The 19,143-nt window shown below is 45.2% G+C and overlaps 1 protein-coding gene across 1 annotated transcript in view; it reads left to right on the top strand.

The window, feature by feature from the left end:
- Positions 1-19,143, top strand: part of BLK (BLK proto-oncogene, Src family tyrosine kinase) — a 48,446-nt gene that overhangs the window by 19,308 nt on the left and 9,995 nt on the right. Inside the window, exons 2-6 of the mRNA XM_036424536.2 lie at positions 11,571-11,679; positions 14,611-14,662; positions 16,030-16,123; positions 17,543-17,641; positions 18,694-18,797. Of these exons, the coding sequence (XP_036280429.1) occupies positions 11,572-11,679; positions 14,611-14,662; positions 16,030-16,123; positions 17,543-17,641; positions 18,694-18,797 (457 nt within the window). The 5' untranslated portion in view covers position 11,571. The remainder of the gene's footprint in view (positions 1-11,570; positions 11,680-14,610; positions 14,663-16,029; positions 16,124-17,542; positions 17,642-18,693; positions 18,798-19,143) is intronic.

Genomic DNA, 19,143 nt, shown 5'->3' with positions numbered 1-19,143 from the left:
TCCCCAGTGAGGGGTGTGCAAGAGGCAGCTGGTCGATGACTCTCTCTCATCGATGTTTCTAACTCTCTATCCCTCTCTCTTCCTCTGTAAAAAAAAAAAAAGAATCTTTACATGAAGTCACATGTGTTCATATAGGCATACAGACTTCTTCCAGCACCAACATCATACATAACACATACCACCACATGGTCTCGATGGATAAATTTGCTCCATCAGATAATAATCATATTTAATGAAATTCACAGTTAATGAGGAATTTCCTTTTTTTTAAAAACATTTACATCTTTAATACACATTCTAAAATTTTAATTATTTATAAAAACATTCAAGCTTGTAATGTGCATGGCAATAAACAATAGGTTCTAAATTTATTAGAGGAATCTATAGCAATTAAAATACCACCAGCCTTCTTTTCAACTTGTAGCACTTGGCTTAAGACCTTTATAAAAACAAAAGTTTGCATTTGTTTAGTGCATTTATTATAATGGTCAGTTTCTCTTGTGAGAAAAACATGTTTCAGTTTCTATTTCCCAGACAATACATTAAAGACAGGTTTATAATATCTTCAACTGGTTAGCAGAACTTTACACTCAGATAGCCAGAACAAGAACTCTCATCCTCTATAAATGGCCTTCCACTCAAAACGATGACAATGTATAAAACAGATTGGGGGTCTGCCCCCTACTTAACATTATTAAACATGTTTCCAAATATTATTGGGAAATATTTTAAAATATAGGTGTAATAGTCTACTATATGATGCACCATCATTTCTTTAACCATCTCTGTAGGAGTAACATCTTGATTAACATAAAACATACCTTTAGGATAATGTCAAAGAAGTGGTTTACTGGGTCAAGCAGTGCAGGTGGTTTTAAGGCTTGTCAGATACTTGATCAATAATATTCAGAATAGCTTGAACAGCTCCAGCCAACAGTATGCTTATGGGCCCACAAAGTGGACTTGGTTGGTAATAATGAAGCCCATTCAACCACAAATCTATTAGATGTTCAGGCATCTCAGAACCACCACACCGAAGAAGCGAGGAGATAATTATGCCTGGGGATGAAGCCCAATTACAATTCTTTAAAACGTCACTCAGTTTTACACGAGATTAAATCACGACCACTTGGAAAACAATACACAGAATAAACTTCCCACAAAAAATCTACACTGTTTTTCCAAAAATAAAAAGTTTAAAAGACAGAAAGAGAAAAGTCAGGACCAAGTGACCAAAATTTTTTATTTGACTAAATTCCATTTCATGCATGCGCATGACAGTCTCCCCTGTTTATCCGGCTTTGGCAATTAACAAACAAACAAAAAACCAAGCAGGACAAAACTCCAACCAACTGGGCCACCAAACCAGTCCAGCGAAGGACATCTTTGCCACATTATATTTGATACTGAAAAGAAAAACATGGAAACGACTTAGGTGTGTAACAAAAGCAGTGGATGAAGTAAGTTTGGTACAGCCTTCGGATAATGTGCCTCACAGCCTCACCACCAACGCTACAGGCCAAACAGGTGGCACGCGAAGATGGTCACGATAATACGCTCTTCTAAAGCAGTTCACAAAACAGGATGTAGATAATGATCCCAGTTTTGCTATTTTGTTTTTAATGGCAATGGAAAGTTGCATACCAGACTGTTAACCATGGCTATCTGGAAGATGGTGTTGCCGGTAATTTTTATCTCCCTCTCTACTTTCTGAATTTCCTGCAACAAAAGCAAATTATATGCGTGGAGAGGAGAGTACATTCACCTGATTGATAAGAGGAGGCTGAATTCTCCAAGTGTGGCCTCAATACGTATCATAAATTCAATCATCCTCATTCTGTTCTAAAATCCACCCTAATTTTCTGATCGGGTTCACATTCTTCACAGATACCATCACAAGTGTTTTATTTTTTTACTATCTCACATACTTTGGAAAAGAGTAGAATCAGCCAGACTTCACAGTTAGAATTGGTTTTCAAATATCAGTTTGTGACTCACTGTATGGTCTTGGGCAAGTCCTTAAACCCCACTGAGCCTCGGTTTTTCCATCTGTAAAATGGGGAGGGATATGTCTGCTGTTGGCTAGATACACACTCCACATGAAACACAGTCATCGCGTGTAACCTGGCGTTGGGAGGAGTGCCAGGCCCTGGGCTAATCATTGTTAGTAGTCCTGTTCTCATGTGAGACACAAATCCTGCAACAAGAGTTTTACACGTTAATTTAAATCTCTCTGTCTCTAGAAGGACACACGTGTCTCTAGATCCACTCAATAATCACAATTAACAACAACAACAAATGTCAGGGGCCTGAGTCCTTTTTTTCCTTTCTTTTTCTGTCCTGAACTTTTTCCAGTTCATGTTTGAAAACATAAATGAGAGCCAGCTTTTCTAGCCCAGGTGTTTGCCTGGCCCCTGAAGCCTAGCAGAGGTGCTTCCCCTCTGGTCACAAATCTCCTCTGGGTTCTGCTTGGAGAGGCAGCTCAAAAGGATGGAAGAATGGAGGCAGTGCCTCTTTAAAGAAATGAAAGTCAGAGCGGATGTGTATCTGGAAGGATCCCTGTGAGCCTTAGGGGGAGCAAGCAAGGCTCTGAGTGACTTACGTCCCTGCTCCGCTCTTCCATTTTGTCACCTCTGTCTAGTCTCTGATCTGAGGATGAAATGAGGATTTTATTTAGTTTATAGGGTTCTTTGGAGGCTCTTAAGATGCTTTGTGTGAAAATATTTTGTGAACTGACGGGTATCAGAGAGATGCTGTCATTGTTATGATAGAAAAGGGCGTTATTTCCCATGTCAAAAACAATGCAGAAATATATTAACGTGTAAAGCAATGTTTGTGTGGAGGACAGAAAAAAAATCCATCCCCTTTAAAGGCGAGAGGATCCCTAGCAGGAAAAGTACGCACATTATTTACAAGGGACTCACAGGAAGAAGTGCCGCAGGTCGGCAAGACTGTCTTTTGATTCTTGTTCACAAGTCATACTTCTGAAGCGCAGCCAAATCATAGAAAGGGTCTTTGTAAAGTGGGGTTGGTGAGCTCTCTTACATCAACCTCTGTCGGAGGCACTTGTGAAAAAAACACACGAAGATTCTGGTGCCCCGCCCTGGACCTGCCGAGGCTGGGCCTCAGGAGTCTGCAAACTCCCTGTCGGTTATAACACAAACTGGGAACTTGGAGAGCATTTGTGCTAAGGAGTCAGAATTGAGTCCATTAGGAAGCAGTGAACTCATTATTTAATTTTTTGTTTAATTTTTTAATGAAAAAAAAAAAAGCAAGAGATTTTCAGAAACTGCAAAGTAGATTGAAGTCCATAGTCCTATCGATATAAATTACAAGAGTAGTGGTATTTACAACTTGGCATATCAGCAGTATGTTTTAATTACCACTATTGTGGGGTTTTAAAAAAACATAATTTACACGTCTCCAATTGAAGAAATTTTATTTGGAGGCTACTAATTATCACAAGAATTTAAATATTAAAACAGCGCTATTTTCCCACATGATGGCCTAACAGATTTCAAGCTTCTCCATGTCAGCAGAACCAAATGCAGGCAACTCATTAACCTGTGTCCGTATTTCACTGAACACAGCTTCACAAAAATGCTGTCTTTCTTCCTGAAGTTTTGCACTACATCCTCAAACTTTTCACCACCTAAAAAATCTTTTTACTAGCCAGCATGGCCCAGTGGTTGAGTGTTGACCTGTGAACCAGGAGGTCATGGTTTCACTCCTGGTCAGGGCACATGCCAGGGTTGTGGGTTCAATCCCCATGAGAGGGCTTGCAGGAGACAGCCAATTGATGATTCTCACTCGTCACTGATGTTTCTATCTCTCTACGCCCCCTCCTCTTTGAAAGCAATAAGAAAAAAAAAGTTTCATCTTTTCTATCAACTTTACCATTGTGGGCAGTGAATTTCCATGGCAGAAACATTTTCACTTGACAAAATTGAAATGGCCTCACTACGCCTAAGTTGGCAGCCACATGGACCAAGGCACACAAGTCATTCTGTTCACTCGCCTCTTGCCAGGGACCACAGGTGCACAGAGGCCCCTACCTACTCAGCCAGGAGTTACAACTCTATCAGATCCTATGCTAGTACCAGGAAAATTATCCTACTGGTATTTTAAAAGTATCACACAAGATGTTAACTGTTATTTGAATCATTCTATTACATATCACCAATCCAGCCAATAGACAAACTCTGTTTTCTGAACAAGTTTTCTGATTCCATGTCTTCTTTGGGAAAGCATTATTTATCTATTTCCAAATATTACCTGACCCTGAGGCACATGTTTCTGATGTTCTCTCTTTTTCATCCTTTACTCTAGCAACTTTCAACTAACACATGTGGAAGGAATGGCGGAGTTAGGGCATCAGTACTTAGTAACTAAGCCCTGGGGAAGCCATTAGCTGAAATGTTGATGAGAAGCTTTTTAATGATGGGATCAAACCAGCATCACCTGAACTCAGGTCTCTCTCAACATCACTGAAATGGTGCAGCCAGATAGTGTGGTCACTGCCTGAGAGCACGTGAGACGTCCTGATAGTGTATGACCTGGAGCACATGTCACCCCCATAAGACATCCCTACAGAACCTGAAGCAAATGGAGTCTATGAAGTGAACTGTATGTGCAAGGAATAGAGAGATGGAGGAACAGGTACAAGTTATCTCAAGGAAGCAAGTTCCAGAATGCAGAACACTCTGACCTGGTTTTTACAAACCCGATGTCATGAAACAAACCACAGTGGGGGGGGGGGGGGGGGGAGGCAACTCTAGTAAAAGAGACATAAAGACGTAACACATGTCATGCATGAAGCTTGTTGGAATCCTAACTAGAACAAACCAACAGCCAGAAACCATGTTTTTGAGACACCTGGGGAAATTAGATTATGGATTGGATTTTAAATAACCCCAAAGGAAAGGTAGGAAATCTCTATGAATCTCATGGCCATCTCAGAACGTCATTCTCTAGTTGGTATCTATTCAGTGCTTTCTATGCTCTTGTTCTTTCCCACCCTCATATTGTTTGGTTCCCATGACAACCATGTGAATGATGTATTTATTTTAGGCTGTTGGTCCTTGACCTCCATAAAATCTACATATATGCTCACCATGTGTCAACATCCCTAAGACATTTTTCATGTGTTGAATTTGTACTTAAGCACATCAACTGGGAAAGGAACATTCCCAGCCATCACCAGGGACTAACACTGGCTGCCAACAGCTCAGCCTCGGCAGGACAACCATTTTCGTCTGAGTAGTCATGTTTGCACAATTGTTTTAATATTTTGGTTCATTTTCACCTAGTTTTACACAAATAGTCAGATAGTCATTGGAATTACGCCCATAATCATGGGTAAGTGCATAATTAAAAGATGTCTGCGAACGGCTGAAAATGGATGGTGAAGCTTTGCCAGTCAGGGAAGATGTAATTGAGAATTTCATGATCCAATTCTGCAGAAACAGAACTGCCCCTCCCCCCAAAAGAGGGAAGTCCATTGTTGGCTGTTTTCAGCATTCCCCTTTGAGTATGCTTTCTTCAGGGAGGTTTTGTGGATGAGATGATGAACAGTTTCATGCCTCCCCCTCTTATAGGTAAGGAGACTGAGACTCAGAGAGATTCAGTCATTTGCCAACGTTCGCACAGCCAGAACATAGCTTGCTTTGAGTCCAGGTTCCTTCAAGCACCCACTCACCTGCTCTAGACCAGGGAGGAGGGAGAGGCTTTCTGAGACTTCACCTGCATTTCAGGGTGGCACTCGCCCTCAGATCTCCTTGACCAGCAGCTCCACCAGTGGTTTCTCCCCTGGAGGGGAGGACTTTGAAAGCAGGGGGCAGTCCCATAGAAGAGAGAAAAGAGGATCTGAACCTGAACCTGAACTGTGAGCCATGGGGGATGGAGCCCTAGGCCAGGCCACCCATGTACCTGCTTTGGGCAGTGAGCTCTGGGCAGAGAGCATCTTCCAGCTCCTGGCTCTGCCACCTCCCGTGGGGCCTTCGCAAGCCACCTTGCCATTCTGCCTTCAGCTCTAACATAAGGGTAATTAACCTGCTAATGCCATCTTGACTGTCAAATATATGTCAAGTGCTCTTTAATCTGTGAAGTGCTAGGCAACTGTAAATAAAGGGCTTCTAGTTTCTCTAGCTTTAGTCAGGCTGAGGCTGTGCTTTGGGGCTGCAAGCAACTTCCCTGAGGCCAACCTTGACCTCCCTGCTCTGCTTAAAGTCTGTACAGGGGGTCTGCTCCTAGCAGCGGAAACAAGAAGTTCCTTGCCCAACCTTCTTATTCACACACAATAACATACGTAGGTCCATACACATACTTGCTCTGCAGTGCACATACACCCAAGTGCGCATGTGTGTGCACTCTCTGACACACAGACATACACAAACTCTCACCCTCTCCCATCCACTCTTCACCCCTGAAAAGGAGGCCAGTGTCTTCTGTCCAGCAAAGCCACCTGCAGTCAGCAAAGTCACCAGGACCAGCATTGTTGATGTTGCCCTCGGCTTGTGCATGGACTTGTACATTTCCTGGCTCCACCCAGCCTGAAACAGCTAAAATATCTCCGTGGGGTGGCAGCCAGCTCTAGTTGTCACCTGGTTTCCTGAGTAACTCTAGCCAGAACCCCTGGGGTGGAGGGATCTGAAAAGAAAAAAAAAATCTATAATAAAAGCGTAAGCAACCATTGCAACCAAATGGATGATGAACAGGCTGTGTGGGGCAACTAGGCCCACAGGGGAGCATTTGGGGGCAACCAGGCCAGTGGGGGGGGGGGGGTCGAGTGAAGGGCAACCAAATGACTGAGCAGCAGGCTGTATGGGGCAACCAGGTCAGCAGGGGCTGGGGGCAGTTGGGGTGACCAGGCCAGCAGGGGGCAGTTAGGGGCAATCAGGTGAGCAGTTAGGAGCCAGTGGTCCTGGATTGTGAGAGGGATGTCCTGCGGATCAGGCCCAAATCGGCAGTTGAATATCCTCTGAGAGGTCCTGGATTAGAGAGGGTGCAGGCTGGGCTGAGGGGACCCCCTTCTTCCCTCCCCCTGTGCATGAATTTCGTGCACTGGGCCTCTAGTGTTATTTATAAAACCCATGGAAAAATCACATGAATATACACTCCTAAGAAGTAGAAAGGCAAAGAATTGTCATGAGTGGGTGATTTCATTTTAAGCATTTTACTCTCTGTTAAGTTATTTAAATGTTCAATTCTGATGTTTAAGTGGACATAAATGTTTGCACGGGAAGTTGAAAATCGGCAGCAATATCGCCAGCCGAAGAGGGCTGGTCATTTGAGCAGGCACAGAAGCAAGAATCCAAGTCAAAAAATTCTAGAAGCTGCTGCCTGTTCACCCGTCATTGAGTCCAGAGGCTGGGAGAGGTCAGCAAAGGCCTGAGGCTCAGGCTGCCCCAGCTGGAGTGGCCCTGACTCCAGGCCTTGTGCCCCACTGTTGCTGGGCAAGTCCTTCACCTTCAATTTTATGTTTCTGCTTGTACCAACAATATATGCCTACTATTAAAGAATTCGAGGAATATATAAAAAACACAAAAAAGTTACATGAAGTCCTACCATGAAGAGTCACATGAAGTCCTGAGAATAAACAATTTTCACATCTCAGGAAATATCTTTTTGGGGCACTGCTTTGCATTAACGCCCACCCACCCACCCACACAATTATTTCAACTTCCTATTTATTTGTTGGGGGATCCTCCACCTCCCTTTTCTATCTCTACCTCCCCCACCATAACCAAAGTAAACAGCTTGGTGTGCTCCCCCCAGACCTCTCTTCACATAACATAAAGACACACGTGCATGCCTGTTTTTCTCACTCTTCAGAATTCCTAAATGTGGCATAACGTCATGCACTTTGCCTCCTCCTTTTCTCACATAATGGCATGTTATAGAAAATCCTCTTAGCCTCACTGGTAAAGGCCTAGCACATTCTTTTAGATAGTTGTATAATATTTTAGAGACTTTTAGAGTGTGGATTTATTCACAATTCCCCAATTTGTGAGCAATTACAAATCTTGTTTTTGTTTTTTGCTGCTTTGACTTCCACTGCAATTAACGTTTTGATATTTCTACGTAATGATGATTTATTAATCTGTGAGAGTTCCATAAAGTGGAATTATAAATCCAAGGCTATGTATAATTTTTCATTTTAATAGAACTTGACTGATTGCTTCTAAAAGGTCAGTAATATTTCATATTTTATTTGTTCAGTAAATATTTATTAAGCTCTTACACAATGCCAAGCACTGTTTTAGCAATTAGATTTCAACAAAGGCCCCAGACCTCATGGAGGTTTCATGGAGTGGGAAGAACATGAAATGACAATTACTTTAATAAATATTTATGTGCCGAAGCCGGTTTGGCTAAGTGGTAGAGCGTCGGTCTGAGGACTGAAAGGTCCCGGGTTCGATTCCGGTCAGGGGTATGTACATTGGTTGCGAGCACATCCCCGTTGGGGGGTGTGCAGGAGGCGGCTGGTCGATGTTTCTCTCTCATCGATGTTTCTAGCTCTCTATCTCTCTCCCTTCCTCTCTGTAAAAAATCAATAAAATATATTTTAAAAATAAATAAATAAATAAATAAATAAATATTTATGTAACAGAAATGTAGGAAAACTCAATTATCCCTTTCTTTACTGTCAACAATTGATATTATCATTCTTTTCATTTTCCCCCAGTTTATTCATGTAATTTGGTATTTTATTCTCTTAATTTGTGTTTTCTCCATTAGTAAGTAATTTTGACATATTTTTTCCATATCTATTTAGCTATTTGGATTTGTGTTGGGTGAGTTGCTTATTTATAATCATACATTTTTTGTTTAGTTGGTTGTATGCTAGACCCATACTTCTTATCAATGTTCATGAGCTCTGTGTATACTATAAATGTACATTTATCTGCTGTGTGCTTTGCAAACCTTTCCCCCAATCTATTGCTTATCTGCTGACTCCATGATGGTTTACTTTACAGTGAAATGCCTTTCATGTTAGAGAATTAATCTTTTTGTTATGACTTCTTTTTGTCCTCTCAGCTTCTGCCTATTCTATCTCTGTCAATTCTTATCTCCAAACTCTGGTTCATATGAAATGTTTCCTATATTTTCCTCCAAATAATTTTATTTTTAATGTTCTTCAATACACCTGCAATTTATATTTTAATGTGGTATAAGGTAGGGGTCCAATTGCATTTTTCTAGGTAGATAGCCATTGTCCCAATACCATTTATTAAAATAAACTCTCAATCCTCCACTGAGTTAAAATGCCACCTTTTACAGTTCCCATATGTACTGGAATCTGTTTGCATCTTATTGTTATACTCCGCTGGGTCTCTGTCTATTCCTTTTCCAATTTCATGCTGTTTTGATTAGTTTTCTTTTTCATCATTTTAAAATTTAGGTTTAAAAATTATAGTTTTTATCCAATTAAAAACTATAATTTTATTAATTTATATTAGGAATAAGAAAGATGCCATAATCACGAAACAAAACAGATTGAAATAGTTATAAGACTATGTACAAGTTTTGGAAACAAATAGGAAAATGTGGAAATCAATCTATAAGTAATCACATAAGTCATCAAAATGGTACATGAAGAGGGGAAATAGGAACAGATAAAATCAGGGTGTGTCTGAACAGATAATTTCTGACCTACTACTTAAAAGGGCCTGGGAAACAGATGACTTATCAGCTAAATTCTATCTAGCCTTTAAAGAACAGATAGTCCCAATGTTGTTATTAACATTCAAAACCAAAGGAAAAAAGATAGAGGGCTCCTTGGTATATGTTATGAAGTTAGCATCATCTTAATGGCTAATGCATAATAGACAGATCCCACTTGGGAATACAGATTCTCACTTGAAACAAAATATTTGCAAAAACTATCCATCCACATGCCAAAACCACTAATTTACGATAACCAACACCTTTTACTCCAAAATACAAGGATGCTTTGATAACAGAAAATTTATCAACATAATTCATTACATCAACAAATTTTAAAAAGACTGTCATATTAACAGACACTAAGTAGGCACCTGATAAAATTTAGTAGCTATTCCTAATATAAACCCATGATCCCTTATCCAAAATTCTGAGACCCAATATCTCTGAAAACAAAAATGTTGACCTGTAACTTCGCACCATATTTCATCTGATGTTAAAGTAGATCTGAACTGACACAAACTAACTGCTTAAATACAGAAAGTTTTATTTATTTATTTATTTATTTATTTATTTATTTATTTTACAAATATACAGTATTATATGTTCTATAGGCAAAACACATAGTGTGGATTATTTGTGTCTCTCTGTTCTATATTCAAATTTATTGTAGTCTTTTCTTTTTTTTAAGTTGAGTTTAAGGAGAAATACCATGAGGCATGTACCTTCAACTCTCTGGAGAAACAGCCACACATTACCGTGTTTCATTGAATCTAAGATGCCATTACTTAGAAGGCTAGTGCTTATTTTATGTGTCCCTGAAAGAGAAAAAAAAAATGCTGCTAATTATAATATGAGCTACCATCAATTGTAAAACATATTCCATTTTCAGAGATACTGAAATATAAAAAAAATTGCATCTCAAAGTCTACGAAATACGGTGCAGACATCCAAAGGCAATCAGACATCTATCACGGACCACACGGCCAGTCAGGATTCAAGGTCCCTTTCTCCATCGATATCCGGGGCTTGGAGAAGACCCAGGAGTGAGGCGAAGTGTGGTGGTCTGGGGTCAGCCAGGCTTCAGAGTTGCTCTGTATTGATTAGTTGTTTGATCATGAAACAGTTATTTAATGCCTTGAACCATGGTCCTGGGATAGTGCTGGGATAGCACTAACACCCGCTTACACGTATTTAGAGAGTTGAAAGTGGGAAATGAGATAGGGCTTGTGACATTCCTGGTCCAGAGTAAGCCCTCTCTAAATAGCAGCCTCTGGAATGAGGGTGGTGGTAAGAGTGGCCAGAACCTAGGGTGTTTTCCACATCTGTCATCCTCTGATTCTTTACCTATTTCTCTCACCTCTAAAGAAGATTCCCCGATATTCCTAGAGAAACTGTGACTGGCCTTAGAGGCCTGTGCTATCTGTGTGCCCTAAATGTATAAAGTCTGACCTGAATATCTGAGCTGTCAAGGACCTCAGACATGCCCTAACGGGTTCTGAGAGGAAGTGTGACTTTCCTGAGGGATGCAGGCAGTGGCAGATGACAGCAAAGACCCAGACCACTGGACACGTTGGTCAGACTCTTTCCAGATGCCAAGACTCCTGTCCCGGGAGGTGGGATGAGGGGTGGAAGCCACTCTAGGAGTTTGTAATCTCTGTGTCCTAAGTCCAGCCATGTCTCCTCTCTGGGCCACTTCTCCCTGCTCTGGGGGGAAAAAAGGTGGATGCAAGCTTAACCCACCAACCCCATTCTAACTTCATGTCTGACTTTGACCTTCACCGTCCCCCACTTCCACCCCCATCTCTCTAGTTGGCCACCAGGAAGGGGTTTAGGGGCATTCTTCCGTTCAGAGGCTCTGAAGACCTACTCACATCACCAACCTGCTGCGTGTTCTCTGACAGGATGGGAGTGGTGAGCAGCAAAAAGCAGGGCAAGGAGAAGAGTAGGGGCCAGTGGAGCCCCGTGAAGGTCAGCACCCAAAGCAGAGAGCCCCCACCACTGCCACCCCTGGTGAGTGACCGCTTCCGCAGCGGGGGAGGGAGTGGGAGGAAGGAGCGCACTGAGCACATGTGGCTCCCTGGGGGCTGCTCCTGGTCTCTAGCAAGTCCCGGTGCCCTCTCTTGATAACTCAGGGCTCTCACAAGTAGGGACCCCTCCCCTCCAGTGCCACCTCAGCTCTTATTGGTGTTACAGATCGTAAAATATTTAACAGCCAGATTGCTGGAATTTAAATCTGCTAGCTGTACCTTTGAAGCAGGTTTCTTAACTCCCTGTAGCCTCAGTTTCCCCACCTGTAAAGTGGGTAGAATAAAAAGGGCTTTCTGATGGAGATGTAACAACACGCCATGTCCATACAAGTATGCAATGCTTTAACATATTACCTTTAGCACAAAACTGTGCATGGTTAGCCCCAATAATTTTTAGCCAGTTTTTGTTGGGCAAGGGCAGCCTTGAAGAGAAAGAAAAAAATCAAAGAAGTCAGCTTGAGGTGGGGAAGAGTCTAGAGCAGTGGTCAGCAAACTGTGGCTCTCGAGTCACATGCAGCTCTTTGGCCCCTTGAGATTTTAGCAAAGACTGGCTTAGGGGTACCCTACTTAAGTTAATAACAATGTACCTACCTCTATAGTTTAAGTTTAAAAAATTTGGCTCTCAAAAGAAATTTCAGTCATTGTACTGTTGATATTTGGCTCTGTTGACTAGTGAGTTTGCAGACTGCTAGTCTAAGGCATTTAGCAATATCTGCTGCCCTCAACTCTATCCAGAAGCTCCTGGATCGTTGTCCCCTTCCTGGTGTGCCAGCCTTCCAAAGAGCTCACTCCCCCAGGATGAGGCAACCTCAGAAAGAAGGTGCTTACGCTCACCTTCCCCACAGGCCCTCGAGTGTTCATGGAGCCTATCTCAAAGTTCTGGTTTCTTTACAAAGTAGTTCACTCCCTTTGATGCTACTGTTCCCAAAGATGCATTTGTAGATGACTGTTTGTGACCCCCCCACCCCCAATCTGGTCACCTACCCGCTTTTGATTTGGGGCAATTGGAAGTCATGCCTGGACTTCTCTTTCCTGCTCTTTCCTCCCCCACAGGCACATCTAACCAGTCATCACTTCATCCCAACTGTGACCTAATGGGAGTGGTGACTGCTATTCCCGTTTCTTAGATAAACCAGGCGTCTTATCAGTGTCCCAACTTAGTGCAAGGCGTGGCATGCAACAGTGAACTGTTTGTTGAATAAATGAATGATTGAAGGGCCATAGGTTAATGATTGATTTATCCGACTGAGAAAATTACTCAATAGGACTTAGATTCAATAACTTCTTCAGAGTTACATGCTAATAAGTAGTAGAGCCTGGAATGTTTTTAACTTTTAAAAAGTCACATAATACATGTCAATTATGAAAAAAAAATTATAAGTACTCATTATCCCACTAGCCAATGATACCCGGAGTTAGCATTGCAGGGGTCCTGCCTCCAGACCCTTTTCTTTTTTTAAATTCTTTATTGTTTAGAGTGTTACATAGATCTCCTCCCCCCCATCCCCCTTCATTGACCTCTCCCTGGCCATTCCCACCCCTCAGCACATGCCCTTACCCCAGACTCCTTTCTTGTGTGTTATTTATATGAGTTTCTATTTTCAGTGGAACTGTAATACTATACGCACTGTTTTTGCAAAATGCTGCTTTTTGCAAATTTGTGTTTAATAAATACAAAAAAAGATTATTGATTACAGGTTGAAAGCAGGATAATAAAATGAACACCCAGAGCAGCCCCTCCCATCCTCAGAAGTAGGAAGTGACCCATCCCCCTGAAGGCCTCTGCTATCTCCCAGTCTGTCCCCCTCGTCCCAGGTCCCACTATTCTGATGTGCTTATTCCTTAGCTTTGCTTTTTCTGTAGCATCCTATATGCACATATTCCTAAACACTATTTAATTTAATTTTGCATGTTGTAAATTTTAAATCAAATGAATCCAAAAGCATGGATTCTTCTGAGACATGGGTTTCAGATCTGAGTTTTTCATTGTGAGCTTCATCCATGTGGATGCATGTAGCTATAGCTCCTTAACTGCCACAGCTGTGTAGGATTGATTGATTGCATGCATATGTTCCAATTTATCTATTCTTTTATCTATTATTATTATTATTATGTGTTTCTGTGGGAAGCAGTGTTGTGCATGTTTCCTAGTACATATATGCAAAAGTTTCTCTTTAGGGTATATACGTAGGAATATATTTGTTAAGTTTTTTGTTTGCTTTTTATTTTAAACATTTTTAAAATATATTTTATTGATTTTGTACAGAGAAGAAGGGAGAGAGAGAGAGAGAGTTAGAAACATCGATGAAAGAGAGTCATCGATCAGCTGCCTCTTGCAAACACCCTACTGGGGATGTGCCCGCAACCAAGGTACATGCCCTTGACCGGAATCGAATCCGGGACCTATCAGTCCCCAAGCCGACGCTCTATTCATTGAGCCAAACCGGTTTCGGCTATATTTGTTAAGTTTTAAGGAAATACTTTTCTTAAAATATATTTTTATTGATATCAGAGATAAAGGGAGATGGAGAGATAGAAACATCAATGATGATAGAGATACATTTTAAAAATAATTTTCCTTGAGAAAATTCATCATTTAATGGCAGAGCCAGGATTTTAAGCCAAGTGATGAGGTGCCCCCCATCACACACAAACACACACACACACACCAACCACCACGTCCATTCCACAGCTGCCTCTTGCAAAGATGGGCATCCCTACATACCCCTCCTCTAAATGTATACAAGGTCCGAGCAAAGATGGCAGGTGTTTCAGGGGTTATTCGAGATGGCACTGGTAACTGTGCAAGCTCTTGTGCCAACAGGGCAGCTCCTGTGTCTCACCCACTGCCCTGCAGGCCCTGCCCAGGCCTCGGGGCCTTGAACTAATGCAGAGGCATGTGTTTCTGCTCTAGGTCCTGTTTAACCACCTGGCTCCTGCACCTCGCGACACACACCCGGATCGAGGTAAGAAGGGGCTGCTTTGGAAGCTGAGGCTCCCCAGGCCTCCTCCCCAGGCCCTGGGTTTACGCAGTTAGAACAGGGGCTCAGCTGGGAGCAGCTTCCTGGAGAGGAAGGTACCTGGGCCCCTAGAGGCTTAGGGGAGGAGGCTAGGGGAGGCTGAGGGAGGAGCCTGTGGCCCAGTTCTGTCCCAGCCTTGCCTGCCCTTGGGGGCCCCTCAGACTTCCAGAGTCAGGGCCTCAGACCTCAGGAGGGTCTCACGGGATGGTGGCCTCAGTCTGGAGTGGCGTGCGGGAGAGCAGAATGCAAGCCCGGGCCTATGCCATTCATTCACTCACTCACCCAGAAGGCATTGAGCAAACAGGACCCAGAGCTGGCTCTGTCTGAGGACTGGGGAAGCTGTATAAGACCTGGCTCCTCTCTGCAAGAACCCAGACTCAGGGTATTGACTTCACCTGGTGTCGCTCATCCTGTTGGAGATCACAATTAGCATCAGGGGCCATCCTCCGCTTCCTGCCAGAGGGGTCAAATTTCCAGGAAGAACATCCATGAGAAGGACATAAATTAAATGCTTTTGGCAAAGGAATTTGAATCTCAGAACCAGAGGGGCCTCTGTCATCTATTCCAACCCTCTCTTCCCACCAAGGGACGGTGACCAGCCCAAGGTCACGCCAGGCATTAGAGACAAAGCTGGAGCCATGGCTCTCAGGGAAGCTTGGTGGTCTCCAGGTGGCCTTTTCCAGATGGGCCTTGGCTCCGGGAGCCGTGCAGAAAAGCCCTCGTCATGCGACAGCTGTCATGCAAGCTCCGGAGCCCTCTCTCCTCCTCCGTCCTAGGGCCCACCAGCAAGCAGGGGCCTGCCCGCCAGAAGCACCACGATGGGACCCTGGGCAGGGCTGCAGGTCTAAGTTACAGTTGCCAGGTTCCAAGACCTCTGCTCCCCTTGGAATAGAGGCTGGAAGGGACAGGGGGGATGGGGAAGAGAGGAGATGCTCGCATCCTCCAGGAGATAAGGGATCGGACAACACTGGTTTCCAGACTTGGGTCTTTGGCCCTCAGGCCCATGCAGCCGATCTCCCTAAACGCTGGGCTACTGAATCCCTTACCCACCTGCCCTGCCTAGGCCTGAGGGTCTCTAAGTGGGTCCAGAAAGGACATTGCAATGGGCTCAGAGGGGCAGTATGCCCTTGTTCCCAGCAGCAAGCTCAGGAGGTCAGTCTGTGAGTGCGAAGGCTCACCATGGCTTCCCCTCTATCCTTGCCTTTTCTGACACTCTTAGTAGCCAGAAGGTGGCTCACAGCACAGGCTTACCCAAGCCCTGCCACCAGTGCCGTGGGCCTGAGCGGTGGCCATGTCTTCCTTGTTCCCCCTAGAAGAGCATTTCGTGGTGGCGCTGTATGACTACATGGCAGTGAATGACCGTGACCTGCAGATGCTGAAAGGGGAGAAGCTGCAGATCCTGAAAGAGTAAGTCTCCAGGATGCTGTCTCATGGTCAGAAGTCTCTGCAGCTCCCTATGAGAGCGGGACTCCCACCCATCCGTCCATGTGCCTTATTCCATCCCGCCACACTCTCTTCAGCTGCCTCCAGAATATTTTCTCCACTGCCAGCCCCAAGCCCAGGTACCCAGCATTTTCTTTAACTTGACTCACCGTCTTTCTTCCATCTTCCTTCCCAAAGTCTCCTGGCGAGGGGTTTCCTGCTCCACTGTCAAAATCCTACTCTTCCTAAAGCCCACCTCTAATGCCACCTCCTTCGTGCAGCCCCCCTGACCCCCACGGTGTTTGCATAGTCACTCCATCACAGCTTCATGTTGGAGTTACGTGTGTCAATATTTGTCTCCCTTGCCAGACGAGATCTCACTTGACATAAATCAGCTGTGGTTCAATTCCACTGTTCCTTCTCAGCAATTCCTCAAGAATCTGGTCTCAAACATCTGGATTGTCCTGTAGAGCCTCGAGGGCCTCCCTGCTTTGTTCTTGAAGTTCTGCAATGACCTTGAGTGAACAGCATGCAAACCCTGACCTTTTGGCCATCCCTGGGCTGCCCGTTCCTCCTTTCACAAGCAGCCCTCCTGTGTTATCTTTCCTGTCCAGTCCCAACTTGCTCACTCTGGTCCAAAGACATCCATTAATCAAGAGGAAGGCTACTCAGTGTGAGACAGGGGCCCCTAGTGGGTAGGCCAGGCTGTCTAGACCAACTGTGCCCTGGAAGCTGTGCCATCCCCTTCTCTCTCCCTGGCCAGGGGCACCCGTGCATTTGAAACAGCTCACTGAGCAGCTTGCGCAAGCTCCCTCCCCTCTGCCAGGCTGTGTGCCTCTGTGGTTCCTCTGCCTCGCAGGGATGAGCCCACTGTCCTGGGAGGTGTGTGTGTGGGGGGGTTGTAAGCTGCCGCACAGAGACACCCATCGGAGCCACTCTCTCATTTTTTTAAATATATATTTTATTGCTTTTGTACAGAGAGGAAGGGAGAGAGATAGAGTTAGAAACATCGATGAGAGATAATCATCGATCAGCTGCCTCTTGCATATCCCCTACTGGGGATATGCCCACACCAAGGTACATGCCCTTGACCGGAATTGAACCCTGGACCCCTCAGTCCCCACGGCGACGCTCTCCACATGTGTCAAACACAAGGCCCGCGGGCCAAATCCGTCCCACCAGGCCTTGCAATGTGGTCATCATTGCTGTCATCACTGCACTCCGCTGCGTTTCCATCACAATGACAGTTTATGACTGTTCAGTAAACCATTTGGCCCGCGATTTAGGCTGGATTTTAGATTTTGGCCCCTTCTCTGATTGAGTTCGACACCCCTAGGCCTATCCATTGAGCCAAACCGCTTTCCGGCCCACTCTCTCATTTTCGTTGTCTCCTTCTTCCCTTAGATCTGGAGGCTGGTGGTTGGCCAAGTCTCTCATCACGGGAAGAGAAGGCTACGTACCCAGCAACTTTGTGGCCCAAGTAGAGACCCTGGAAGTGGAAAAGTAGGTGGACAGAGGGAAGGCCGCACAGAGCAGAGGCTTCTGCTGTGCAGGCTGCTGTGCAGGGTGTGGCCAGACAGCGGCTAGAGAGGGAGCCTGTGTGAACCCAGCAGTGGGGGGAGCAGGAGAGAGACAGGGAGCTGGAACAGGCTTGACAATGTTTCAATTGCCGTGATCCTGCGAGAGTCACTCCTCTGTGAGCATCTCACTCCCCCATATGAGGACCGACCTTTTCTGGTTCACCTGGACAGAAACGTCCCCATGTCCCATGGCCTTACAAGCTAACAAGGAGGCGCTGGATCAGTTCACACTCCCCATGCCTCCAGCAACTGGGGCCAAGGGGGATGCCCAGGTGGTGGCCTCATTCAGAATTGGGTTATCAAAGAGCAGCATCCTCATAACTCCCTGGGAGGTCCGCTATGGGCCTCAGCCATTCATTCACTCACACAGAGGGGACGGAGCAAACAGGACCCAGAGCTGGCTCTGTCCAGGGACTGGGAAAGCTGTAAAATGAGTAACACGTGGCTCCTCCTGTCAAACTCAGGAGCAAAGTGTGGGAACCGTGTTAGTGGCCCCACCTGGTGTCCCTCGTGCAGTGATGGTAGGTAGCCCTTGGGAGGGTTCCTTGTCTGGCACCCCTGGCCCTGGCCCGGCCCTGGCCCCACCCTGGAACCGCGTGCACTCCCACGCTGACCAGTCCCTGCACCGGGGGCCATGGTGGGAACCAGGCTCTGAGAATCTACTTCAGAGACAGGCTCCAAGAAGAGTGTGCTCTGAGGGTAGGTGGCTGGGCGCCTTTTCCCAGAGTGAAATTAACAAAGGGCACCCATTTAATGGTTTTTATTTCGTTTCAAGAAAACAGTGAGTCCAGGAGTGGGAAGAAAGGGGAGGAGCATGCGTGGCTCAAGCTGGGAGGAGCGCTGGCTCAGAGTGGACTTGGGACCAGGGACACAAATTTTATTTCTTGGGGGCAGAGGCATAGCTTAGGAGGGAGGTTTGGAAAAGAATGATCCGAGGCCACTCCCTGAGGCTCCCCTGCCTTTGACCTTTTCCAGGTGGTTCTTTAGATCAATTAGCCGGAAAGATGCCGAGAGGCAGCTGCTGGCTCCAATCAATAAGGTGGGCTCCTTTCTCATCAGAGAGAGCGAAACCAACAAAGGTAAGCGTGGGCAGAGCCGTCCTGCCCGGTGTGCTCTGGGCGGCCCCCACCTGAGGCCTGGCTGCTGCCAGGGCAGTGCGAGGGGAAGGCCAGCCAGGAGAACCTGGCAGCCCCCAGGCCCCAGCCTCCCAGTTCAGGCTGGATTTGGTTCCCTGTGGTTGGCACGATGAGCACCGACAGAGGTTTGGCCCAGGAGGAGCACCTCCCGGGCTTGTCCCTCCGCTCCATTCACAGCCCCAGATCTGCAATGAGTGGAAACACCAGAGCAGCAGACGCTGGACAAAGAGAGCTGTTTATCACACACTGTGAGGCTCAGGGGAGAGCCCTCAGCCTCATGCCCCCCAAA

This window comes from Pipistrellus kuhlii, unplaced genomic scaffold, assembly GCF_014108245.1.
Source record: "Pipistrellus kuhlii isolate mPipKuh1 unplaced genomic scaffold, mPipKuh1.p scaffold_m20_p_8, whole genome shotgun sequence".
NCBI lineage: Eukaryota > Metazoa > Chordata > Mammalia > Chiroptera > Vespertilionidae > Pipistrellus > Pipistrellus kuhlii.
This window is presented reverse-complemented; position numbering and strand designations above follow the sequence as displayed.